This window comes from Sceloporus occidentalis, unplaced genomic scaffold, assembly GCF_023333645.1.
Source record: "Sceloporus occidentalis isolate IW3139 unplaced genomic scaffold, rSceOcc1.0.p SCAF_3, whole genome shotgun sequence".
Lineage (NCBI taxonomy): Eukaryota > Metazoa > Chordata > Lepidosauria > Squamata > Phrynosomatidae > Sceloporus > Sceloporus occidentalis.
This window is the reverse complement of record NW_028316983.1, coordinates 203,488,228-203,514,289: the sequence shown is the minus strand read 5'-3', so window position 1 is coordinate 203,514,289 and position 26,062 is coordinate 203,488,228. Positions and strand designations below refer to the sequence as shown.

At 40.3% G+C, this 26,062-nt stretch overlaps 1 protein-coding gene across 3 annotated transcripts in view; it reads right to left on the bottom strand.

Annotated features, from left to right (window-relative positions):
- Positions 1–9,973: 9,973 nt before the first annotated feature.
- Positions 9,974–26,062, bottom strand: part of LOC149317364 (sodium/potassium-transporting ATPase subunit beta-1-interacting protein 3) — a 308,744-nt gene continuing 292,655 nt past the window's right edge. For all 3 annotated transcript variants that reach the window (XM_089518886.1, XM_089518885.1, XM_089518887.1), the window contains one exon: positions 9,974–12,483. Coding sequence is in view for 2 of the 3 variants with exons in the window: in XM_089518887.1 (XP_089375013.1) it covers positions 12,460–12,483 (24 nt within the window). In the remaining variant the exon portion in view is untranslated. The remainder of the gene's footprint in view (positions 12,484–26,062) is intronic.

The following is a 26,062-nucleotide window of genomic DNA, read 5'->3' as shown; positions in this document are numbered from 1 at the left end:
CATAGCACATTATGGCAGAGATCCTAGACTTGTGTTGCAAAGTGTAAATACACATTAGTTGTCTTTGTTATGTGTGTCTCCACATGAGCATTTTTTTAAATGAATCCTTACTTGCAATAATTTAGCAGAAAAGGCTGGAAACTTGTTGCTTAGTCACAACTACAGTGTGTATGCGTGTGCACATTCTGCATGTGCCTTCAAGGTGACTTATGGCAAGTCAACTTAGAGCCAAAACAGATGGCCCTTTTCTGCCACCTTCAGGGTGGCTTGGGAGCTTGGTATTTACATACCACATACTTCCAAGCTGACTGGAAGCCAACCAGAAGGTGCCCTGCCGTTTACATGCGGGCTGGCTTCCAGATGCTTTGGTCGCATAGCATTTATATGCCACATGCTGCTGGAGCAACTTAAAGCCAGCCTCTGGCCGCATTGGGCCAAAAAAACCGACTTTCTTGGCCCCAATCCACCTTTGGAAGGGGTTGCTTGAAGCTGCCCCCTTGGTGCAGTCTGTTTTGCCCCTTAATAATTTCTTAGGCAAGGAATACTCAGGTAGTTTTGCCAGTTCTTTCCTAACATAATTGTTCTCAATTAAGATGGTATGGTGGGGCATTATTCTGTGAACAGAAACAGCAAAATGCAGGCCTATGACTCACATCTTCACCTTTTTTCTCCTGCATGGTTTTAACACCTTGTCTGATGAAGAAGCCAGTGGCACTTCGAAAACCTGCAACATGTATATTGTGCATTTTGGTTGGTTGGTGGGTTTTTTTATGTTACTGGATTTGCTATGTGGCCACAACAGCTACCCCTTTGGATGTTTCTGCAGTTTGGGGAGGAGAGCGTTATTCTGTGAAGAATTCACACATACTTTTTTTGTGCAGAAGAAGTCCTAAAGCTTAGGATCCTGTTTAGGATTTCAGCAATAGCTGGATTGCCATTCAGTCATGGATGCTGTAGTTCCAAGATGAGCAGATGGCTCAACTAAGTGTGAATTGCATGGCCTTCCACATGATTTCTGGACTATCATTCCCATCCTGAGTAGATCATCTAGAAAACCCTTTCCAATTCCAAAATCCTTTGATTCTCTCTCAGGCCATAAAAGTTAACATGATATTTTCCTCACCAGTGATATATGCATTTTTACTTATTTGGCTTATGCATAATCTTTTGATGCCTTTCTTGTTATGTTTCAAAGAGATGAGTAGCTTTTAATTCATTTTTTTTCACTGAAAATGACTGTGTTGCAGATTGCTATGTTTGAAATGACAGGAAGCCTCTGTTATGCTAAAGTTATGGTTCAAGGTGTTCTTTGAAGTTCTGAGTTCTGCATGATATTTTGACTCTGGTCATACTATGTACAGGAGTATTCACACTCACTAGCATTTAGCACTTTTACATGTTAAGACAGAAGGAAAAGCATGAGACAGAGTGCTATCCAATTGTTCAGGAAGTAGTAATCTATTTTAATAAACGTAAATACATTAGAGAAAACAATGTTACTGTCAGCATAGCCTTCATGGGAACACAAATGAATGGGTCCTAAAGAAAATCAGGCTTGAACTTGTCCTAGAAAAATAATATGGCTAAATTAAGGCTGCTGAACTTTGGACCTATCATGAGATGATGTGACTCACTGGAAAAGAGGATAACGCACAGTAAAGTGGGAGGCAGTAGGAAAAGAGGAGAACTGCACTGCAGATGGATTGACTCAATAAAGGAAGCCAGAGGCTTTGGTCTGCACGATCTGAGAAGGGTGGTTGATAGAATCATAGAGTTGGAAGAGACCACATGGGCCATCCAGACCAACCTCCTGTCATGCAGGAAATCTCATTCAAAGCATCCCCGACAGATGGCCATCCAGCCTCTGTTTGAAGACCTCTAAGGAAGGAGATTCCACGACACTCCGAGGGAGTGTGTTCCACTGTCGAATAGCCCTTACTGTAAGGAAGCTCCTCCTAATGTTGAGGTGGAATCTCTTTTCCTGGAGCTTGCATCCATTGTTCCATGTCCTGTTCTCTGGAGCAACAGGAAACAAGCTTGCTCCCTCCTCAATATGACATCCCTTCAAATATTTAAACAGGGCGATCATATTGCCCCTTAACCTTCTCTTCTCCAAGGCTAAACTTCCCCAGCTCCCTAAGTCATTCTTCATAGAGCATGGTTTCCAGACCCTTCACCATTTTAGTCACCCTCCTTTGGACACATCCAGTTTCTCCACTTCATTTTTAAATTGTGGTGCCCAAAACTGGACACAATATTCCAGGTGGGGCCTGACCAGAGCAGAATAGAGTGGCACTATTACTTCCCTTGATCTAGACACTATACTTCTATTGATGCAGCCTAAAATCACATTGGTCTTGTTAGCTGCTGCATCGCATAGGTGACTCATGTTCAACTTGTGGTGTCATTGGACCTGAATGTATATCCTCTCATAACTTTCTCTGGCATTATCAGGGACATTTACAATTGTTCCATAATAGAAGTGCTCCAGAATAGAAGTTTGCTCCATATGAGTTTACCCTCATATGACCAAAATCAAAGTTAACTAATAATAAAAAAAACAATAATAATCACCAATCATAATAATTACGATGATTAATTAATGATTTAACTAATGATTCAATTATTTATTTCTTTTTAATTTATTTGTTTGTATTTATTTGAAATTATAATTATAATATAATTATTAATCATTAATTTTACTGTATTAATCCACCAGCCATTACCATTGTGTGAATGTTCACTGCAATAAAAAGAGCAACCATTTGCCCACTTAGTCAAGGTACATACTACCTAAAGACAGGTACATTATTTTTTTGTACAGGAGACATAAAGTCCCATAAACACCACTCCTTATTCCTGGCAGTAAAAATACAGTGACAACAAAATACATAGCTAACACTTTGCCTTCCATTTTATAATCACCTAAGACCTCATGGCATGCTTACAATAGAGGCAGTGGCAATGCTCCAGTGGCAGTTCTCAGTCATAGTGGCTGATCTGTGCTGGCAGGTCAACCAGCCTCAGGTGAAGGACACCCTCTCTAGTAGACATGAATGAAGTACAACCACTAGCTGGCATAACCTGGTGTTATGCCAACATAACACCTAAATATGATTTTTGGCCCAAATCTCCTGCCTGATGCAGCCTATTCACTGTGCCTAATGGCAGGACTTGGAGATACAGTGGCTTAGTGCTTAAGATCTCAACTCTGACAACTGCAAGTTCAACAGATCTGCAGTTCGAGACCCAAGCGCTGTGTGATGGAGTGAGTTCATATCACTAGTCTGAGCTTCTGCCAACCTAGCAGTTCAAAAGCATGTAAAAGTGCAAGTATTGTCAGCCCTTTTTATACACTGATTTTTTTATACATGGATCCAAGCATACACGGCTTGAAAATATTCCAAAAAAGTATAAATTCCAAATAGCAGACCTTCATTTTCCATTTTATATATGGGACACCATTTTGCTCTGCCATTATACTGTATTTAATGGGACTTGAGCACCCACGGATTTTGTTATTTCACTGGGGATCCTGGAACCAAACCACAGCAGATAACAAGGTCCCACTGTAGATAAATAGGCACTACTTTGGAAGGAAGGTAACAGCGTTTCGTGTGCCTTGGCCTTTAGTCATGCTGGCCACATAACCACTGAGTTGTCTTTGACAATGCTGGCTCCCTTGGCTACTATTCCTGCCAGGAATAGTAATGGAGATGAGCACTGCCTACACTCAGACACATCAGTCATGTCAAAGGGGAAACCTTTACTTTACCTTTAATTGTAGGACTGGCCCTACTACCAGCCATGCTGATTGGGGAATTTTGTAGTTCAAGAAATTATTTATATATTTCATTTATATGCTGCTTTTCTCCCCAGAGAAAAGGTGGCTCACAGATAAAGCATTTAAAATCAAATAAAATTCAAAACAATTTAAACATCTATATCCAATATAAAATCACATAAAATATATACATCTAAAACAACACCCCCCCTCCATTATAACCAGGCCTGCATAATTTTAAAAAGCTTGTTTGAATAAAAATGTTTCTGCTTGCTGGCAAAAATTATTTTTCTAAGCTCTTCAAAAAGATAGAGCTGTATGTCCTTGTTCACCTTCTCAAGTCAGGATTCTACTGAGCATGTGGAGCAAACCAGTTCAGTCATCATATACAGTCTGTAAGCCTTTTAACACTCCAATTGTAATATTTATTTTTTCAGCAAACACTTTTCAAGGACAAGGGCTATTGATGGCTGCACAAGGGTAACAGAAAATAAGGATCTTTCTGGTAGCACTGTCAACTGACAGGCGGATGTTTCACATTTAGGGTCTGAAGTCCAAAGGGACAGGGGGGAAAAGCCACACATCCATTTCTGCTCAAAGGCTTTTCATGTGACAAACAGGCTAAAATGAATCTCAAAGGATGTGTGTAGAAATAAAGTTTATACATGGAAAATATTTTACAGGGCTAGAAGGCAACCTCTCTCTTTGTTACATAAAATAGCTGTAGGTCTGTAATTTATTACAATGAAACTAAACAAGACTGAATTTAGAAGGAGGGAAGCCAATTAATCTGGCACATCATTTTTTGTTTGCTCCTGTCAACTGCTGTTACAGGAAGTTGATAGACTGCAGAGCTGAATTTTCTAACAGGTTATTCTGAACTGAAAGGAATGGGAAGGACCTGGGAGAAGAACACAAACATTACCACCAAAAGTAATTGCCAAGTCAACATATTCATGGGTACAGATGGTAGTTCCTCTTGCCTTCAAGGGTCTTCCTACAGAGCTCATGATGAAGATTTGGCTCACAGCATTTCATGTGATATTCCCTCAAACTGATTCTTCCAGAGCCCATCTTCCTGTCATTAAATATTGGAATGCCAAGATGTGCTTTCAAACACATGATAGCTGATGGACAATTTTGCATTAGTAACTACAGAGTGGATGGATAAGATAAATCTTACCTGGGACATCTGTGTGGCACAATGACAAATGTAAGTCATCTACCAAGTGATAAATGCCTCATCCAAATAGAGATTAGGTTTAATAATTGGATATTTCAGTAGGTTGTAAAATGGGTGATTAAAGCCTTGAAGCTACATTTTTGGACTACAAGATCCCAGAATTTCCCAGCCAGCATGGTCATGGCTAGGATGTTTCTGACAGTTGTAGTCCAAATGTATAACACATTTCATGAGTAATGATGACAAGCTCATTATTCAGCTGCAGGTATGCAATAGAGTTGGCTCCCCCCCCCCCCCCCGGCAACCTGGTGCCACATTGCCTATTTCTACTTTCCTTACCACATACTAATGGAGTAATACATATGTGTGAGTTTCTTTTGAAAAAAGGGGGGTTAACATCATTTTCCTCTTGTTCTTTCCTTGTAGCACAGACACCTGCTCAAATCTGCAGCATGTCTAAAACCATGGCAGGGATCTTGATTTCCTTGTTATTGGCATGAGCCTAGATTGGAAATATTCAAATATGTATCCACAAAATCATGCTTCCATACTACCCAAAAGTAGATAATCACACTTTCTCTACTTTTTCAGCAGTAAGCTACTTACCCCAGCTCATGCAGAGCAAATAGATGTTAAATATGAAGGAAATGGATGCAGCGTATTACGGAAGGCACATTTGCTGTAAATAATGCATTTCATTCAGTTTGTTCATACCCTAAAAATATCACCAAAGTCATCATTTATCTTTTAACATCAGTACAGTGCCATCTGAACATGTTTGCTGAGCTGGAGGTCCAAAATTACTTTCTTAATGTTGATTTTTCAATTTCTTGTTATTCGGTTTATGCATTTCTACGTTTTGTCCCACTTGAATTGATTGATTTTGTTGTTTCCAATGGTATCTGTTGAATGTTTTCTTTTAAAAAACTTGTGAGCCCCTTTGGGTAGTCTGTTGTGGACAAATTGCCAAAGGGCAGTTATATTCCCTACTGAATATAATTAGCATTACAGCCTTAAAAACTACAAGACGAAGTAAACAGACTCAGTCTAGGGAACAGTATAGATCATGGTAGACTAGGTTGGGTTGTGAACTGGAACAGAGAAAGCCTCATACTGATGAGAAATTATCTCATGGAAGATGATCCCTCTCCCCTCTTAATTTGATGCAGACTGTCCTCAAACAATGTATAACATTCTTTCTCACCAGCAAATAGAAGTGCTCACTAGGCAGCCCAAAGACCATGAAATGAAGAACACTGTTTTAGGAAGCACTGACGAATGTAATTGCTGCAGACCTTGCTCCTTAGTACAAACTTTCAATTAGCTACCCATCTGGGGCCAATAAAATAGCTTTCAGGTGACAAGATACAATACTGTTTCTGTCAGGATAGAATTATGTGATTTTCATTTTGCTGCAAGCCTTAAAGGCCCAAAGGTTGAATTTATTTATTTATGGATTGATTGATTGAATGTATACCCTGCCTTTTGCCTGGGATGGGATTCATATAGGATAACAACTAGAAGACAAACAGTATGGCTCATAGTTTTGGCACCTAGTCTGACACAAGAAGAGAGACAGCAGGTGGCATCCTGTCAGTGCATTATACTAGTGGTTGCACTTTTTCCAGCACTGTGCAGCTGTGCTAAGGGAATGCAGGCAAAATCCGCCTGATCCAAGCAGCCTACTGTATATACTGAACTGTAAGCTGATCTCATGTATAAGTGGAAGCCAGGTTTTTTTTTGGGGGGGGGAGATTATGGATTTTGATATGACCCTATGGATAAACTGAGGATAAAACATAGAGGCATGTAATAAAGGACGTAAAGGACAAAGCAAAGGAAAATGATGCCAAAAATCTTACAAAATCCCAGCAGGCATAACTGTTTGCACTCACCCTAAAGACTGGATGGATGAGGAGGGAACTATGGTAAATCATGGCTATGTGATGTGTGGGGAAGGCAACCAAAAACAGCAAGCACTAAGAAAATGCACACATGTCAAAAAGGGTAAAAAGGCACTTATTATGGCCTTTAGCTTTGATATGAAAAATTTGCCTGGTTTTAACCCAGGAAAGCTGACAGACATATACACATTTCTTATTCAAAGCTTCTCTGTGTTCCTTTGAGGGGAAGTGTCAAAGAGATGCCACTGTCACCATTTTCCCACCCAGGCATTCAAAAAGGTCAGATGGTAGAAAGAGTAGAGGGTGTCAGTGCTTCTCTTAGGTGCTCCTGGGATGGACCAAGTTCTCACCTTCTGCCACTCTACTCAAAGGGGGGGGGGGGAGTCATTTTTGATATAAGTTAAAGTACAGTACTTACATTGACCATGGATAATTCAACCTAGGTTTATGGGTCAATTTTTTTTACTTACACATGAGTATATACAGTACTTCTCCAGTCTCTTACTTCTTCTTGGACACATCATCCATAGCCTTTTCCTCATGCTGTCATGGCCTACGTCAAAACACAGTTATGTTGGCATAGTATATCAACAGGAACCAGCCATTGACTCAGGCTGCTTCCAGACAAGGCTTTTACTGTGTCAGAGGCACAAAATTTAATGGAAACTCTCAATTGTATCTTCCATTTGCAACTCTCCTGTTCTTTCCCATTGGCCTGTTACAGACTGCCAAAATAAAGCTGCTTCGGGTCTCTTTGGAGGTATGCTGTTTAAATGATGCATGCATCCTAAGAATCCGGAAGCTGCACCAAAGCTGCACTCCAGTGCTTAGGAATGGAGTGTGGCTTTGGTGCGACCTCCGGACTCTTAGGACCCATGCATCATTTAACTAGCATACCTCCAAAGAGACCCGAAGCAGCTTTATTTTGGCAGTCTGTAACAGGCCATTGTTTCTTTTGACATTTTTTCTTACCAAACAAAGGAATTCTACTAAGATGAAAAGAACAGATGTGTGCTCTGCCTTTAAATTGGCCTCATTCTTACTACATTATAAACTGGATTGCAAATTGGTTTGAACTGGTATAAAGGACCCTGGTTCCCACTTAAACCAAATCACTGAAGTGATTCTGAGAGGGGGCCCATACACTAGATCCATTTATGACGCTGATGTTTTCTGCGTCTTTTAGGATAAATCAATTCCGCGCAAGTGTGAACCAGATGCAGACCGGAATCGATTTAAATTTGCCCTTCGGCCGACTGGAACAGATCCATTTTGAATCAATTCGTGCATGAATGTGAACCACAAGTGGATTATTTCAGAGTAGGGTTGCCATAATGCTCTACTATAAACCAGGACAAAATGTAGGACAAAATTTAGACCAAAATGTAGGACTATTGTAGGATAAAATTTAGCTCAAAATGTAGGACATTCAAGAAAAACTGAGGACCTTAAATGTCCTACATTTTGGGCTAAATTTTATCCCACAATTGTCCTACATTTTGGTCTAATTTTTGTCCTACATTTTGTCCCGGTTTATAGTAGAGAATTATGGCAACCCTATTTTAGAGGGGGGGAAATGTGAGTGGGGCAAATGTAGTGGGAATCATGCTCTGCTGTCAAATTGATCCATCGATTCGGATCGCACACCGATTTATCTGTAAGTGGGAATGAAACCATTAATAGTTCTAGGAATATTTGGCTTGAAGTCTGCATTCAGTGTCTTAAAACAGTGCTTATTCACCTACTTGATACAAGGAACTGGCATTCACACACATACACCCCAAAATGCCAGGGACCAGTACCATATTTATGCCCACTAGCTACCATTTTTTGTATCTTGGAAACTCTCCAGGGACCAACAGTTGATGTCTCAAAGACCACTAGTGGTCTGTGGATCATTACTTTAAGTAGCACTGTCCTAAAGTCTTTTGTGTGCTAGAAACAATAAATAGTTTGGGCTTTGTTTCTCTCTTTTTCAGTCTTGAAATCACTGGGATTTGAGGCTACCAAGAAATATAATCCATAGTCAGATATTAGATGTACTTGACTTAGGTGACTGGATGTGGAAAGGGATATAGGCCTCCAGGAAAGAAAGATCACAGGTGAACAGATGAGCAATCAGTTCCTGAAGACTGATTCTGTTTTAGGCCTCCTTCTCACTTACAGATAAATCGGTTTGTGAACCGAATTGATGGATCGATTTGACTGTTGGAAGCCTGCTCTTAAAGCTTTTTGCTGCTCCTTTTGCCAGTGGTCTCAGGTTGCCTTAGGCGGTCTCAGAGCAGCTTCCAACTGTGTCAGGGGCGTGGGTCACACTTTTAGGTTCATCTGTTTCAGGCCTAAGTAGTGATTATGAATATGAAATAGTTATGGCTAGGTAACTGTTTCATATTCATGATCACTACTTAAGTCAAAATTTTGACACTGTTGCCATATTCGTAACTTGTGCCTCAACCTACTTTATTAGACATCAGCTGCATGGATAGAAGTCCATTCTCCTGGTGCATGATAGAATGATGTTTCCATCAGAATGGTCAGGCTTGGAGAAGCTACTTTGTTAAGTACTTGATTAAGTATAAGCTAATACAAGATTCTGGTCAGTAACGTTATCAGTGACAACCAGGTCACTAGAAATTCTTCTCATGATTACTTGCTTCAAGATATTTTTTTCTTTAAAAAACTTGTGTTAGTCAATCAGAAAACAGCTGTTACGATATACAATTATTAGCATGTCAAAACAAGCAAACCAAATATTAGCAGATACTGAGTTGCTTCTGAAAGTATTTTGTTTAGAAACATTATGTAGGAATGATTTTTGAACATGGTGCACACATTATCTTAAAGAGAATATAAGATATGCATACAGTTTATTTTTTATTGTAGATGTAAGATAGAACCAGGCATCTGGCAAACATTCCAAAATCAGGTGCCTTATATAAAATGAAATGGCACAGTATTTGAGGGTTGCAGAGAGACATGGCTGGAAAGAGCAACATGGATTTTAGGCTGCCCATCATTGCACAGACTGCTGCTGTTGCTGAGACCACTCTTCCTGGGTTCTATCACCCACCAGCACCAGGCCCAGCTTGCCTCCCACTATGTTCCCTTGCTACCAACACCACCACCACAGTTATCAAAAAATTCACTCTGTTTTTCATGCATTTTTTAAAAAACAGGTTTTGAAATCTCCTTGTCTCTCTCCAGCCATGTGTCTCTGCAGTGTCACATCTCTCCTGTTTCTTTGCTGCCTACAAATGCTACATCATTTTATTTTATATAAGGGACCTGATTACTGTACAGACGATCTCCAGCCACCTGCTTTCACCTTCTAGGTGGCAGTGGCCATGCTCCTGGTTGTTTGTTTGCAAGATAGAAACAGGATACTAGCAAATATTTCAAAATCCAAACCACTTACAGTCCCAAGCATTTTGGATATAGAAGACTCAGCTTGTATATACCTGACACAAGAGAACATACTCAGTTGTTATTAGCTCTTGTATGTGTGCATTTAATTCAATATAATTCTGAATAATCTTGATTCCTTTTAAACCACTGGATGCAATTAGCAATTCACTGTTGGCAAAATTGTTTTTCATTAGTTTATCCCTGCCACGGACAAACACCTTCCCTTCATTTGCCTTTTGGTGGGGAGGGGGAAGGAACCTGTATAAGTGCACCAACACAAACATGATAAATGTTAACTAGGTTCTCTTATAATCAGAACTAGCAAGTCCTCATCATATCTTTGATTAAGAAGATTCTGACAATATTTCTTGCGAATACTGACTGCTTTTGGCATGTAGGTAGAACAGTAAGGTAAAGAAAGAATGCAAGAGAGGAAATTAATACCCAACAAGGAAATACAGACTGGAAGAAAACACGTGTTCTTCAAAGGGACACTCAAAATCATAGTTCCACGAAGACAGAGTTACATCTTCACTGATGCCTTGTGCAGATGAAGCCACAAATCCAGCATTTCCACAAAGATAATTTTGCTCATACACCTCTTTGTAGATGCAAAACACTGAATCAGAGCTTTCAGTTTAGTTGAAAGAAGAGAAACCTCCCAAATATGTTCAAAACAGTATTTCTTCTCAAATGGAGTTCAAGCACAATGCCTGATCCCTGGAAAGCTTACACAGCCACACTGGTATTCCAAAGTACTGATTTTGTGGAGAGGTTGAAAGAGTTGTCAGCAATATGCATAATGAGAACAGCATACTTTTGGGCAACAAAGAAAAACAGACAAGCAACAAATTTAGAGATTGCCAAATATCCACAGAAAAAAATCATTTGTGTAATCTCACTTTTTATACTGTTGGAAAGTAAATTAAAAAAAAGTCACATTAATACAAAGGTATTTACAATAAATTTACAAATATTTGTACACATTATCATAATTGAATGCCTTCTGGTCAGCTTTAAAATTAAGGCTATCAAGAATGTTTAGAGGTTCATAAGGCTGTAGTTGGTACCACCCCATGACTCTTTACCCCAGTTGTACACATTCACATTTGGCTCCTTAGGAGACTTTAAAAAATGTGCAAAATACAGACATTTGTCCTGAATTTCTGGAGGGTGGAACCATGCTTTCTTTCATTTCTCTACCAGTCACTGACAACTACAGTTAGTGGACTGGACCCAATATCTACCTTCTGTGAATGTAGCGGCTCTGCTATTGGGAGGCACCTTTGATCAGTTTTCAAAGATTCCTCTTATTTAGTCCAGCAGCAGGCTATGCTTAACCCTCTGTGTGGCATTTACAGTAAACTGAATGATCTACCACAGGGAAGATAGAGAAGGTCAGTCTGCTTTCATCAGCCCAGTTGCACACACTGAAATCTAATCTAGCCCAATGTATATAAGCAAACATATTGTTCAAAGAGAAAATTGGAAGAAGTAGTCATATGCAAACTCTTTGTGCATATTTACCTGGGAGAAAGCTCCACTCAACAGTGTGGCATACATATTAGTAGAACCCTAGAGCTGAGATCCTATGTAGTTCATCTGGGACTAAGTCCTACTGAACTCAACAGGGCTTCTTTCTACGTAAATATGCAGCATTGCACTACTAGACTGCAATGCTAAACATTAAAATATCTGGAAAAGAATTCTTATTGGATAGTACACAGTAGGTTAAACATGAAGTCATCTCTCTCCTGAGCCTAGCTATTCCACAACCTAGTGGTTTGGGGGGATGTGAGTGTGCATCAAAATACTACTAGCACATGCAGGGCCAGTATGATTGTATTAGTCCAAAAAGATTGGCCAATTTTTTGGAGGAAAGAGGCTTTTTTTACACATTCAATTGTTTCATGCCATAAACACTAGATATTTGTAAAAATAACAATAAAAATTAAAAAGTTACAATTTACAAGTGTTCATAAAAGTGAATAATCAAAAGGAAATTCAAGATAATCTAACAAGGATCCACCTAACAACAACAAGAAGAAATTCCAGGTTGTAACCAGTCACACATTGGTAGTGGAATCCACAGTCCAGGTGTCTCTCTGCAAGACAGTTTTGCAGAACTGGTGCTTCCTTCAAAAATTTGATTCAGTAAAATACTGATAAACACGACTGGTACATCAGTGTCCATTATTTATTTCGACCTGAAACAAGAATATACAAATTACTGAAGCTAGGATAGAACAAAAGCCATTTTTTACTTTCTGTATATTCTGCATTGTCATGTTGACTGTGCTGTAGCAACAATGCAAATCATTTTATTCTGATGCAGTAATCTTTGATGTCATTTTTTTTTTTTAGTATTCATGACCTTTCAGATTCTGGCTTAAATCAATGGAGTTTATCAGACAAGGGAAATTGGAAGTATAATCCAATGGCAATCTGAATGCAATCATGGGGTTTAACGTTATTGCGTGATAGACTACCACATGCAATTTCGGGCAATGGCAAGCTATTTTCGGGGAATGGGAAGTCAGTTCAAATTCACATGAATGCGTTCTGGCCCCACTTTCTTTTCATTCGAAATTAAGAGAAATTCCTCCCGTGTGATAAACTCCAACATTAGTTTCAATTAAAATAGAACTTCTGAATCAATTACACTTACTTAAACATTGACTTACCAAATTCCCACTGATTCAGTAGGTCTGTTTCTAGTTGGGACTAAGAATTGGATTTAATGCTAATATTGCTGATAGTAGTATCATTGTTCTGTTTGAATGCTGTTGTGGCTACTCTTTTACTTTTTAAAATTCCTCATTACATTTTATGGATTCAATGGGACAGAAACTTAATAAGTGAGGCAACAACATCTGTCTAATAAAGAATATGAGAGGGAGTGTCATAATATGCATCTTTTGCCATCTCAAGAGCATTTTAGTGACAAGACTGGATATAAACCAACAGGCACAAGCCTGTGTTTCCCCAAGATTAAAAGATATTTCAAAATATTTTAGAAAATGATATGTAAAACAAAACCCAAAATCCACAAAAGGGTGATATCAAAGGTACAAAATGCATAATGCAAGATTTCAAATCTCCATTGGCTTCTTCATCAGTCAAAATAAGTTTAAAAAATAATACAGGAGGAAGAAAAAGTAGATGGTGCTGGAGTCAAGGCTACATTTTACAATGTTTTATTGAATTTATGTATTTTATGGTGTTAAGCATTTGGTGGACCATCCGTACATTTTGGTTATTGACTGCCAGAGAAACGGATACGTACGTATGTAAGAAAGTAAACAAAATCCAACTGCTACTTATTCTGATTTCAATGTTTCCCCAAAGTCAATATGTTAAAATGGTCTCACATCAGGAAGGAAAGCACTAAGAGGTATGAAATGATATGATCAACCAACCTTTGAGAAGAGATTACACACAGTTCAACACATGATAAAGACCTGGGCCCATTTGATTCAATATCTGTAGAGCTTCCATTGAAAGTCTTTTTCAATAAGTCAGTTGTATCTCAGTTGACATACTGAGAGCAGGTGCTGTAACAGTGAAGAAGTGATGGCTCTTTTACAGGCCAAACATCATATACACTGTTTGTCAACTGCTGAGCACCAAACTCTTATAAGGTCTCACTGCTAATCTCCAAGACCTTCAGCTCTGCTAATCTTCTTTATGGCTGCTAACTATAAACCTATCTTCTCTGAGTGACTACAGAGAATTATGTTTTTGATTGACTTGTTCTCTCCCTCTTGGTTCAAGGAAAAGGCAAGTGAATGGATAGCAAGGATCAGCTCTGCATGAAGGATAGGATTTTGGGAAAGAAGTCCAGGGCCCTATTCAGCAGAAGAAGCATGAGGTACCCTAAATGTGTTCTCTCGGTTATCACATTCAACATGGCTATCTCTTTGAAAACTATCAATATACTATAGGTTTTTTTGTGGGTTTTTTGGGCTATGTGGCCATGTTCTAGAAGAGTTTATTCCTGACGTTTCGCCAGCATCTGTGGCTAGCATCTTCAGAGAATGCTGGCGAAATGTCAGGAATAAACTCTTCTAGAACATGGCCACATAGCCCCAAAAAACCCACAAAAAACACTGGATGCCAGCCATGAAAGCCTTCAACTTCATACCAATAAACGTTTAACAACTTTAGATGCCACTGCACTAATTTCCCCCTTTCTAAGTTTGTAACATGACAGAGTAGGAGAGAGAAGACATTGTTTCTGCCATGGACAGTCATGATTTCTTTTGTGGTGCCTTTTGAGCTCTCAGTAGGAGGAAGGAGGGCACCATGACACTCAGCCTTCCTTCCTTTCATAGGTCGGTAAAATGAGTACCCAGCTTGTTGGAAGCAATTGGTTTACACAGTGTAAACCACTTAGAGAATGATAGTTCAATGATAAGCAGTATAGAAATGTACTTGCTACTGCTATCACATTTTGAAGCAAGTGAAATAATACATGCCCATAAGGAAAACACATTACTATCTAAACAAGGTTTGGGAAGCTGTGGTCCTAGGGCTGAGGCTAGCCTTCCTCACGTGCTAATCTGAGATTTTCAGTTGGCCATATCCCCTTCCCCATGGCATGACTCCTTAGTCTTTTCCCAGCCTTTCAGTGTTTTCCCTCATTTTAAAAGGATGAAATGCCTCTCCCAAGGCTTGTGAAATAATAAAGTTTGACACCAAATTAACTGCCATGGTTTAATGCTATGGAATACTGGGATATGTAGTTTGTTGTGGCATCAAGGCTCTCTGACAGAGAAGGCTAAATGTCTCACAAAGCTACAAATCCCAGAATTCCATAGCATTGAGTCAGGGCAGTTAAAGCGGTGTAAAACTGCAGTAATTTGGCAATGTATACTGGGTTTATCTACCAGCAGACTGCAGACCTCAAAAATTTACCTGAAACTGAAGTCCCTCTTAAGGCTGATATATGTTCACTGTACTTGACTAAAAATGATTTAAATACACCATTGGCAGGGATAGCCAACTGGGAGAAGAAGCTGGAGTCAGATACACTTTGTTTAGGGTGTAGACTCGTCTTTTTTCCAGTCTCTAGAGCTGAACTGTAGACCTCTTACAATAATCAAGGGTAGATATGGCAACCCCTGAATCACCCACCACTTCTCCCAAAATCCCAACCCTCCCATTAAAAAAATCAGCATGACTTTCAGGCAATTTTTACCCCAAAACCACACAGAAAATTTCTGAATTTCATGAAAATATGCAAATACATACCCACCCCATCCATTCAAAGCACAATTGCACACTAAAGCATCTGATTTCCTTTGTGTCCCTCTCAAAACAGCATCAGGATATGACAAAAGTTCACTCCAAGTTGTCATTTTGAAAGACAACAGAGTAAAATGGATGTAGTTTGGCTTGCTGGTGGGACATATGGGAAATCTAGGGGGAAATTGGTCTATACCTCCCATGCAATTTCCCATGCTTGCCTTACAGGCTAAAACATTTAACATGGCATAAGCTTTTCTGAACTAGACTACTGCATCTGATAAAGTAGTTTTTGTGCAGCCCACAAAACCACATAACATAACCCAAAATTCTTTAATGTTCTGAGCCACAAGTCTTAATGTTCATGCCATCAAGATTATTTGATGCTGGAGAAAATCCAGGAAATGGTCACTGCCATCATAGCTATGGAGTTTATCACATGGGGGAAATCCCGTGTAAAAAAGAGGGTTTACATTTGGAAAAAAACCCACAAAAGTGGGTTGATTTTCACACAACGCCATTGTTAAACTAATGTTAACCTGAGTGGAAAGTGGAGAAAAAGTAAACAAAAACCACTCCTTTTTACTTTCAGAAAATCCTGAAAGTAAAAAGGAGTGGCTTTTGTTTACTTTCCATCTGGGTTAACACAAGTTTAACAACAATATGTGTGAAAATCAACCCACTTTTATGAGTTTTTTTCTATCCCTTAAATCCTGTTTTTGCACGGGATTTCCCCCATGTGATAAACTCCATAGTTTGGGAGCTGCTGCAAAAAGTCTCAATCCAATGCCACACTAGGTCCAAAACAGACTTCAGAAATAATCCCGTTTGAGACCACTTTATCTACCCTGGTTCAGCATTAGAAATTCTGGGAACTGCAGTTTTGTGAGACATTTAGCCTTCTCTGCCAGAGTACCACAGTAAATTACAATTCCCAGGATTCTCTAGCACTGAGCCAGAGCAGTTAAAGTGATCTCAAACTGGATTATTTCTGCAGTTTGTTTTGGACTAGTGAAACAGTGTTTTACATCCCTGGAGCACTCCACTCCACTCCACTCCTCTCGAAAACCTGTAAGGGGAATTTTGCCTGGTTCTGTTGACAAAAGATGTTACATTAGACCATTGATCCAACTGGATCCCACCCACTACACTGGACTAGATGGAGTATGCTAAATTAAATGACCCTGCCCCCACAGAGCAAGGCTATTTAAACACTACACACAGCAACAGTTGTTCTAGGAACATATGAGTTACTGCCCATTAGCACACCCATTTGCCTTAGGACACAAAAAGTGCATGATATTCTAGAAGAAACACAGATCCACCTTTAAACCTTGTGTTTCAAACTGCAAGTAACATAACTTTTACTCATTTTTAACTGGTTAGTGTATTTGTTCTTAATGGAGTGTTATGTGCTCTGGGAACAAGGAATGCTGGAAATCCTAAATGAGTTATTCAGTAGCAAGAGTGCTGGGGAGAGGGAAACACACCAAAGGGTACATAAATGCCTTCAGGGTCAGAAAATACCTTTCTTTTTCACTCTTAGCTTTCGCTTAAAGAAAGCTGCGTTTTTCACAATTTGGATAGTGAAAGGCCCATTAGTTTTCAACCTAGCAGCTTTCCTGGCCCATTTGCAACAGAAACTGATACCAATTATCTTATTGTGAAGCCAAGTGGGCAGGCTGCCACCCAGCAGACAGATAAGCATCGAGAAACCATAGATTGCACAGTTCACTGACTACCCAAATTGTTTTCTGCAGGTTGGCTTTTAATGGAAATTCACCTTGATCAATGATATTCCTTGTACTTTAGAACCTATTGGCACTCTGTGAGAGCACAGATGCAGAAGGTTCTTAGAAAAGTCCGGTTTTTTGATCTCTCGCGTGTGTGTGTGTGTGAGAGAGAGAGAGAGTGAGTGTCCAGGGATAACTGGCAAGGATAGAAAAAGAGGAAGCTCTCTTAAACCAGGCCAGATGATTTGTCCATCTAGCTCATTCCTACCATTCTTCAGGGTGTCAGGTAAAAGTGTTATATTTCACATCATCTGTTATTGGGTCTTTTTACACTGGAGATTGAACCTGGAGTCTTGTATATGTAAGCAGTAAAAGCAGGGATGGATTTTAAATATAACTCTTGTCTAGCATGGAACATATTATTGTATTCATGTTTTTTTAAAAAAATAGTTGGATGTAATAGCGAATGCAACCTTGGCATCATTCTGTTCAGAGTTAATGGATACTTTTCAACTTGTCCAGCCTGATGATATGGACAGGATTCTTGGAGAGGTAATAGCCACCACATGTGTCTTGGACCCTTGTCCTTCTTGGCTTATTAAACAGGCAAGAGGGGGGTGACTGAGTGGGTAAAGGAGGTAGGCAATTCATCCCTACAACAAGGCAGAGATCCATCTTGCCTAAAGGAGGCAGTTGTGAGGCCTTTGTTAAAAAACTCATTCCGGAATCCCACAATACTGAATAATTAGCGGCCAGTGACCAACTTACCATTTTTGGGAAAGGTTTTAGAACATGTGGTGGTTTCACAATTTTAGGGGTTTCTGGATGAAATAGATTACCTAGATCCATTTCAATCTGGTTTCAGGCCTGGCAGCCTGGTCACCTTAGTGGATGACTTATGCAGGGAACTATATAGAGGGAGTGCATCCCTGTTGGTTCTGTTGGACTTTTTAGTGGCTTTTGATACCATCGATCATGGTATCCTTCTGGACCACCTCCCTGGAATGGGGCTTGGAGGTACTGTTTTAAAGTGGCTCCATTCCTTCTTTTGAGGGGGGGGGATCCAGAAGGTGGTGCTAGGGGACTCCTGCTCAACCCCCTGGCCATTGGCCTCAGGTTTCTGTGTTGTCTCCTATGCTATTTAACATATACATGAAGCTGCTGGGAGAGGCTGTCTGGAGTTTTGGGGTGCAGTGTCATCAGTGTGCTGATGATACTCTACTGCTCCTTTCCACCCCAATCCAAAGAGGCTGTCTTGGTCCTAAACTAGTATCTGTCATCAGTAATGGACTGGATGAGGGCAAACAAGTTGAAACCTAATCCAGACAAGACAGAGGTGATCCTGGTCAGTTGGAAGGCAGATCAAGGAATAAGGATTCAGCCTGTTTTAGATGGGGTCATACTCCCCCTGAAGATGCAGGTTCACAGTTTGGGAGTACTCCAGGACTCAGCTCTGAACCTGGAGGCCTATGTCTCTGCAGTGACCATAAGTGCTTTTGAACATCAAAAACTTGATTTTTGGTTTAAACATCTTTACAGCTTGCTTTAAATGATTAAAGTTTGCTAATGTGTTTTATTTTTTTGTACTATATCTGTGATATATATATCTTTGTTGTGCACTGAGAATAATGATGTTTGTATAACTCGTGCCCACACAATGAGCACAGTAGAAACATGGGAGAAAAAATATATAAAACAAACATATTAAATAACAGAGATTAAAATGAAACTGAAATCTAACCTGAAATCTAACCTAAGGCCCAAGTGCCACATGATGGAGTGAGCTCCTGTCAGTAGTCCCAGCTTCTGCCAACCTAGCAGTTCGAACGCATGCAAATGCAAGTAGATAGATAGGTACCACTTCAGTGGGAAGGTAATAGCATTCAGTGCAGTCTTGCCGGCCACATGACCACCAGGGTAGTCTTCGGACAATGATGGCTCTTCATCTTAGTAATAGAGATGAGCACCACCTCCTACAGTTGGTTATGACTAGACATTATTGTCAAGGGACTACCTTTACCTTTACCTTTTTTACTATAACACTAAGAAAAAGATTTTAAAAGAAAGAAAAAAAATGCCCTTCAGACCACAGGATCATCTCAGTAAACCATGCCTGCTGATTTATTTATTTTTTTTAAAGAAATCTTTGCAAGAGCCCTGGTAGAGATCCAAGAAACTGTTACAAACATACTCCAAAAAGAAGTGCCAAAGGATTGGGAAAGTAGGATCAAAGGCTGGGTACTGATAGCAGAGGGAGAAACATAGGTTACAGTAAAGAAAAAATTAACAATAAATCTCCAACAAGCTTTAAAAACACTTAGAAAAATTTCCTCCTGCAAACAAGGAACTAACAAAATAGCACCATCCTTCCTGCATACATTGTGACTGGAGTATATTACTGAGATTTTTGACTCTCATTGGAGTTGTCACTGATCCCCTCTCATTCTCCCTCCTGCATCTCCTTTTCCTATTCCATCACTTTTACTGCTGGGATTGCCAAATTTGACTGAAGTGATCTGAATGACTCCAAACTTAATTCAAAGTGTTTGGACATGATTTAGTCCAGATTTGGACTGGTCTGAATTAACTTGATCCGGGATTTAGTCACACTGGTGACATAGTCCTAATTTAAATTTTGTTCCTCATACCTTGTGTTAAGCAAGATATATGATTTTTGGTAAATCAGAAGTATTTCTTTTACATTTCCCAGTATTATTTATTTATTTATTTACAGTATTTATACCCTGCCCTTCAGCCCTAAAGGCTCTCAGAGCAGCTTACAATTATTATTATATTATTAATTAGTCGGTAGCATATAACAGTGTCAGAGTGGACCCCAAACAGAATCTGGGTGAATTGTCCTCTAGACATGCTAAAACTGATCACATGCCTTCCCATGAGACAGATTGTATTTGTAAAGCATGTGAATGGATTGCAGGACCTCTTGTATGTGAACTGGATGCCCTGTCACAGAATGCATGAAATCAACCCATCTGGGCAGCCTTATGAAAACTGGGGAAATATTCTTCTGCAGTAGCCTATGGGACACCCATTGATCTTTGATAGATTGGCTATAAATTGCATAATGTAATGTAACCATGGTAAAACATTTCCAACTCTTCTTGTACCTTAAGGGTAGGGATGCCATAACCCGGTGGCCCCTGTGACAAACCCGCTTTTGGGGGCCCCGTCATGGTCACGGTCCAGTTTGGCCCCCTGCCCCCGGCTTGGGGCCCGCGCGGCGCCAACCCACCTTCCCCTGCCTCCCTGCGTGGCTGCGCCACCCACCTCCTCCTCCTCCTCCGTTCGGAAGCAAAGGAGGAGGCAGTGCGTGGGGGGGAGGGTGGCGGGGAGGTGGGGTGGGGGCGCGGATGTGTGCAGGAGGCGCACCTCCTTCTCCTCCTCCTCCGTTCCAAGCCTCCCTTCCTTTCTCCCTCCTTCCTTCCTCCTCCTCCTCTGCCTCCCAGCCCAGGCCCAAGCGGAGGAGGAGGCAGAGGTGCCTGCCTGGCTTGGTGCTCCCTGCGCGCGCGCGCGTCAAGGCAGCAGGCACTGGCAGGCAGCTACCCACCGCCTCCTCCGCCTGGCGCGCCTCCGCGCTGGGCACTTCCTTGGGCCCGGGAGGCGGAGGCAGAGGAGGAGGCTGAGGCAGAGGTGGGTGGCTGCCTGCCTCCTGCCTTGGCGCATGGGCGGTGGGGAGCGCGCCAAGGCAGCCACCCACCTCCTCCTCCACTTGGGCCTGGGCTGGGAGGCAGAGGAGGAGGAAGGAGGAAGGAGGGAGGAAGGAAGGAGGGAAGAAGGAAGGGAGGAGGAGGAGGGAGGAAGGAAGGAGGGAGGAAAGAAGGGGGAAGGAGGAAAGGGGAGGAAGGAGGGAAGAAGGAAGGGAGGAGGAGGAGGGAGGACGGAAGGAGGCAGGGGAGGAAGGAAGGAAGGAGGGAGGAAGGGAGGAGGAGGAGGAAGAAGGAAGGAAGGAAGGAAGGAGGAAGGGAGGAGGAGGAGGAAGAAGGAAGGAAGGAAGGAGGAAGGGGGAGGAAGAAAGGAGGGAGGAAGGACAAGGAGGAAGAAGAGGAGGAGGAGGAAGAGGATAGTGATGATGATGATGATGAAATGAGCCAGCTTCTGAGGCACAACCAATGTAAATTACTCTCATTTTTACAAACTCATGCACAGTGGAAAAAAACAGTACACACTTCTGAGAAGAACAGTTGAATCCAAGGGCAAACCCACTTCTTGTTAAACCACCTTGACATATTCAGTGTGAAACCCAAAGAGTTTGGTTATGGAATAAGCCTCTGAAATATGGAAGAGATTGCCATGTTAAGTAAAGCCATGTTCAATGCCCAAATGTGCTGTTTGGAATGGGGGGAGGGGGGTGGCCAGAAAGGGAAAGTCCATTTCTGCCATCTGTCTAGGAATAATGCCCAAATGTCCTCCATTTTGATCATGCCTAAGAAACATGTATTTATATTAACATTTTTTTAAAACCATCAAATTTTTTCGTGTGTCCTCCATTTTTTAAAAATGTGCCCTCCATTTGAAAATTTTGTCCTACATTTATCCTACATTTATCCCGGTTTTTAGGTCCAGACTTATGGCAACCCTACTTAAGGGGTAAGTGATAATGAAATAATTAGTAATCTCATGCCAAATCTATTTGAGCAACAGGTTAACTATCAATGTACTGTTGCCTCTCTGTATCCAAAAATTCCTTGTCCATAGATTCCAACATCCATGGTTTGAATTTTTTAAAAAAATAATAATTAAAAAAGCAAACCTTGATTTTGCCATTTTATATAACAGACACCATTTTACTATGCCATTGTATTTAATGGGACTTGAGCATCCATGGATTTTGGTATCCATGAACAGACCTGGAATCAAACCCCAGTGGATACCAAGGGCCCACTGTAGTTAGAAGGATTTATGATATCCCTTTGATCCCTTTGAATCCTCACCCAGGCCACTTTAGTGCTTACCCAACTACGGCCTGTTACAGACTGCCAAAATAAAGCTGTTTCGGGTCTCTTTGGAGGTATGCTATTTAAATGATGCATGGGTCTTAAGAGTCCGGAGGTCGTGCCAAAGCCACACTCCATTCCTAAGCACTGGAGTGCAGCTTTGGTGCAGCTTCTGGATTCTTAGGGTGCATGCATCATTTAGATAGCATACCTCCAAAGAGACCTGAAGCAGCTTTATTTTGGCAGTCTGTAACAGGCCTACATATCCCAGGATTCCCTAGGATGCAATATGGCAGTTAAAGTGATATCATACTTTTATAATGATGTAGTGTGAAAGGCCCCCAAGTCTAATGATACATATGCTACATTAAATCGAGTGGTGTTTCTCTTACCATTAACTGTAGCTGTACATAAAGAACAAAACAAAAATGTGCTTGTATCCAGCTCAGCTCAGGGTACATAGTGGGCACATTCTGGGTTTAGTAGTAGTTTGAGCCAAATGGGCTGACTGAAAGCAAGAATACTCATAATCCCAAACTCTTGCAAAAATGAGCCTTGAAACTATAAAGGAGATGAATCAGGAAAAAAATCAGTATAAAGAAAAATACATTTCTTGGTATATATTCAAGTACAGCAGTCAACCTAGATTTGGCTACAGAAATGGAAATAAATCTAATCAGGAAAGATGATTATGCATCACATTATGCTTGTGATATAGTCCTGCATTTAGAGGATTAATGGTGTGAATGATACCAACCTTCTTTTTAAATTTCCTAGTGAAAATGGCCTCATTTACTGCAAAGGAATTGGATGCAGAACATCTAGGCTATCTCATACCCATTTGATGGCTATGCTCTGAGTGATAGCTTTTAGAGATTTTCAAGATGATGGCAATAAACTTTAATTTGGAAAGACACAAATGGTGGGATTATAATCAAATGAGAGCACAATTGGGAGCACAATTTTATTTTCTATATAGTCAAACAGCCTATGCATTAAAGAACAGTTACTGATACTTATCTGCTAGGAAAAGAACCAAGAACAAAATGCAGTTTTAAAATAATGTCTTGGGTTGAAGAAGGGGCTCTAAATAACCAGCACATCATTGTGGGCTGCAGATGGAATTCATTGTTTTAGCTATGACTGGCTGCAAAATATGATCCATTGTCCAAGAACTATGACTTTGTAGCTCTGAAGGCTCACAATGGGAGGGATATACTATGTCACCCTTCCTCAACCTGGACTAAATTTCTCATCATCCCCAGAGATGGCTGGACATAAGAGTTGTAATCTAATATATCTGGAGGGCACCAGGCTGGGAAGCTTGGTGGAAAGATGCCTAAACAGGGCTATCTTCTACTTGTCTGCTCAGAAATAAGTCCTCTTCAGTGCAGAAACCTTTACATCCCCAAAGGTATGGACAGGACTGCAGAATACATTGCCTGAAATAGTGTGATGAATGTAGTGATGGAGAATTGGTACCACTGATAATTTGTGCAGGAACAAGCAACAGAGAGCAATGCATTTTAGATTGGTCAGTCCAAATAGCTAATCCAAACAGCTTTCAAAAAGCAGAGATATGTGGGGTGAGGTGGTGTGTGTGTGTGTGTGTGTGTGTGCGCACCCACTTTGAAGAATGATCTTCCCTTGAAAATTCAACATGGTACACATATTGTTTTAGATAAATCCTGAAAAACATTCCTCATCCCACAAAACCTTGCCTATGTAGTCCAATCTGACTTCTGTTTCATGAACCATGTAAATATTAAATATTAATTTCTGTATTGTTTATATTTCATATTTTATCATTACTGTCTAAGCTGTTTTAAAATGTATGCATATGTGCCTGCGAGTTACACATTGATTTATGGCGGTAGCTCCATTAATTTCAAAGATTTTCTTAGGCAGGAATACTCAGAATGGTTTGCCATTGCCTTTCTCTGAAATACAGCCTGTGTCACCTGGTATTCCTTGGCGGTCCCCCATCCAAGTACTAAACAGGCTTGATCCTGCTCAGTTTCCAAGATGAGACTGATATTAAAATAAATACGTAAGGATGCCTACTCTGAATAAACCTCAATTTGTTTCAGCTAATCATCTCAGGCCCTTCTTTAAGTGGTCCTCCACAAGTTTATTGGGTGGCCATTGGTTAAAAAGCCTTCTTTCTGTGGTAGAGCTCTGGCTCATGAACTTTCCTATATCTTAGGAAAGAGCAAAGGTAGCTGGTGGATCTGCCACCATGTAACAGGACATTCAGTGAATCTCTTCTCTCATCTGCTCTGAGATGGACAGGAGCTCTGATGTCAGACTAGGATCCAATGCTTGTAGAGCTAACATTCAAGTCAGAGCAGCTGTGGCAGGAGTGAGAGTAAAATTCTGAGTGGGTTTGCTGCCCCCATGGTGCAGATCCGCCAGCCACTTTTAAGGTTAAATTAGATGATATGTTTGTCACTTTTTTTTTTGCAGAGGTTCTTGCTCAAATGTAGATAGGAAGCTGCTTGTCATAGTAAATGATTTTTCTCATCTATGCATCTTGTATTTAGCACATTTTGTTTTGTGACTGATGTTTGGAAGACAAATAAAGGCTTAGTTTGCAATTCTGATTGCTAAGGTACATATCTGTAAGGAAATGCTGTTGTGGCAGGGAAGACAAGTTGATCAAAAGGAGTACACATTCCTCATAATATTTAGTTTGACCCTTAGATGACAGACTAGATCTGGCCTGCTGGCTCAGTTTTTAATGCTAACAAGCAGAGGTACTTTATTAACTGTGTTATTTTGTTGTTGGTTTCCTTCTATTTATTGCTGATTTTATTTAGCCACTTAGACAGAAGCTGGATACTACTCAACAACAAGAATATCAGCCACTAAATGTCTCTAAATCAGAAGTAATCAAAGCTAAATTCACTAAGACATACTCTCAGGAATGTGAGCACAGAACAAAAATAACAGCAAAAAACAACAAAAGCCTTGAGTGGTAGCCAACTAATGCTTATTTGCTGATGTAAGGCATCCATCACTTGTGTGAGGAGGGAATCATTTTTGGCAATTCCTGATGCCCCTCCCTTCCCAGCCCTTTCTGTTCCCTCTCTTTTTTGGAAATCCTTTACCCCAATGGATTCACTAAGTATGTTACAGGCTAGAACATACCTATTATTATTTTTATTATTATTGTCAACAAGATCACTTTCATGCATGTGAGTTTATGGCAGAAGAGCAGCTGTGTTAATCTTTGACAGCAAAAAGAGCAAAGAGTCTTGTGGCAATATTTATATTTTTTGAATATCTTTTAAAAATGTTAGTCTTTATGAAAGTGCCAGTTTCATTTTTAAAACATGCATATACAAAACACACAATAAACTTTGCAAACAGAATCTGCCTTGTGTTTGCAATAAAACACAACAATGCCTTTCCTGAGTTTCAGAAGCATTTAGAATGAAATTCCCCCCTAACATCTTAAGACCCCTTAAACCCTGAAAATCCACATGCAGAAAAAGAAAACCACAGATGCCACATCAAGCAATCATATCTGATGAGTACAATCTTTGGTGGCTGTGAGGTTAATGTGTATAGCCCGTGGCCTTTAAAAGAAACACTCAGATTACAAGCCATCATGCCAGTTCTGTGTGAGTTTTCTCATCCCACACCCCTTCTATGCAGGTACTTTCTTTTTCTCTCTCATAATGAGAGCTGAGATTCTCTTTTGCTATTCTGAGGTGTCCTGAAAAGCAAAAGTCCCAAGAGAAGGAACAAATGCTGTTTGCTAATATGTTCAGAATGGAAAAATAATACACTAATGAGTCTTTTAAACAAAACAGACATGTAAGAAATCAATTGGGAAATGAATCTAA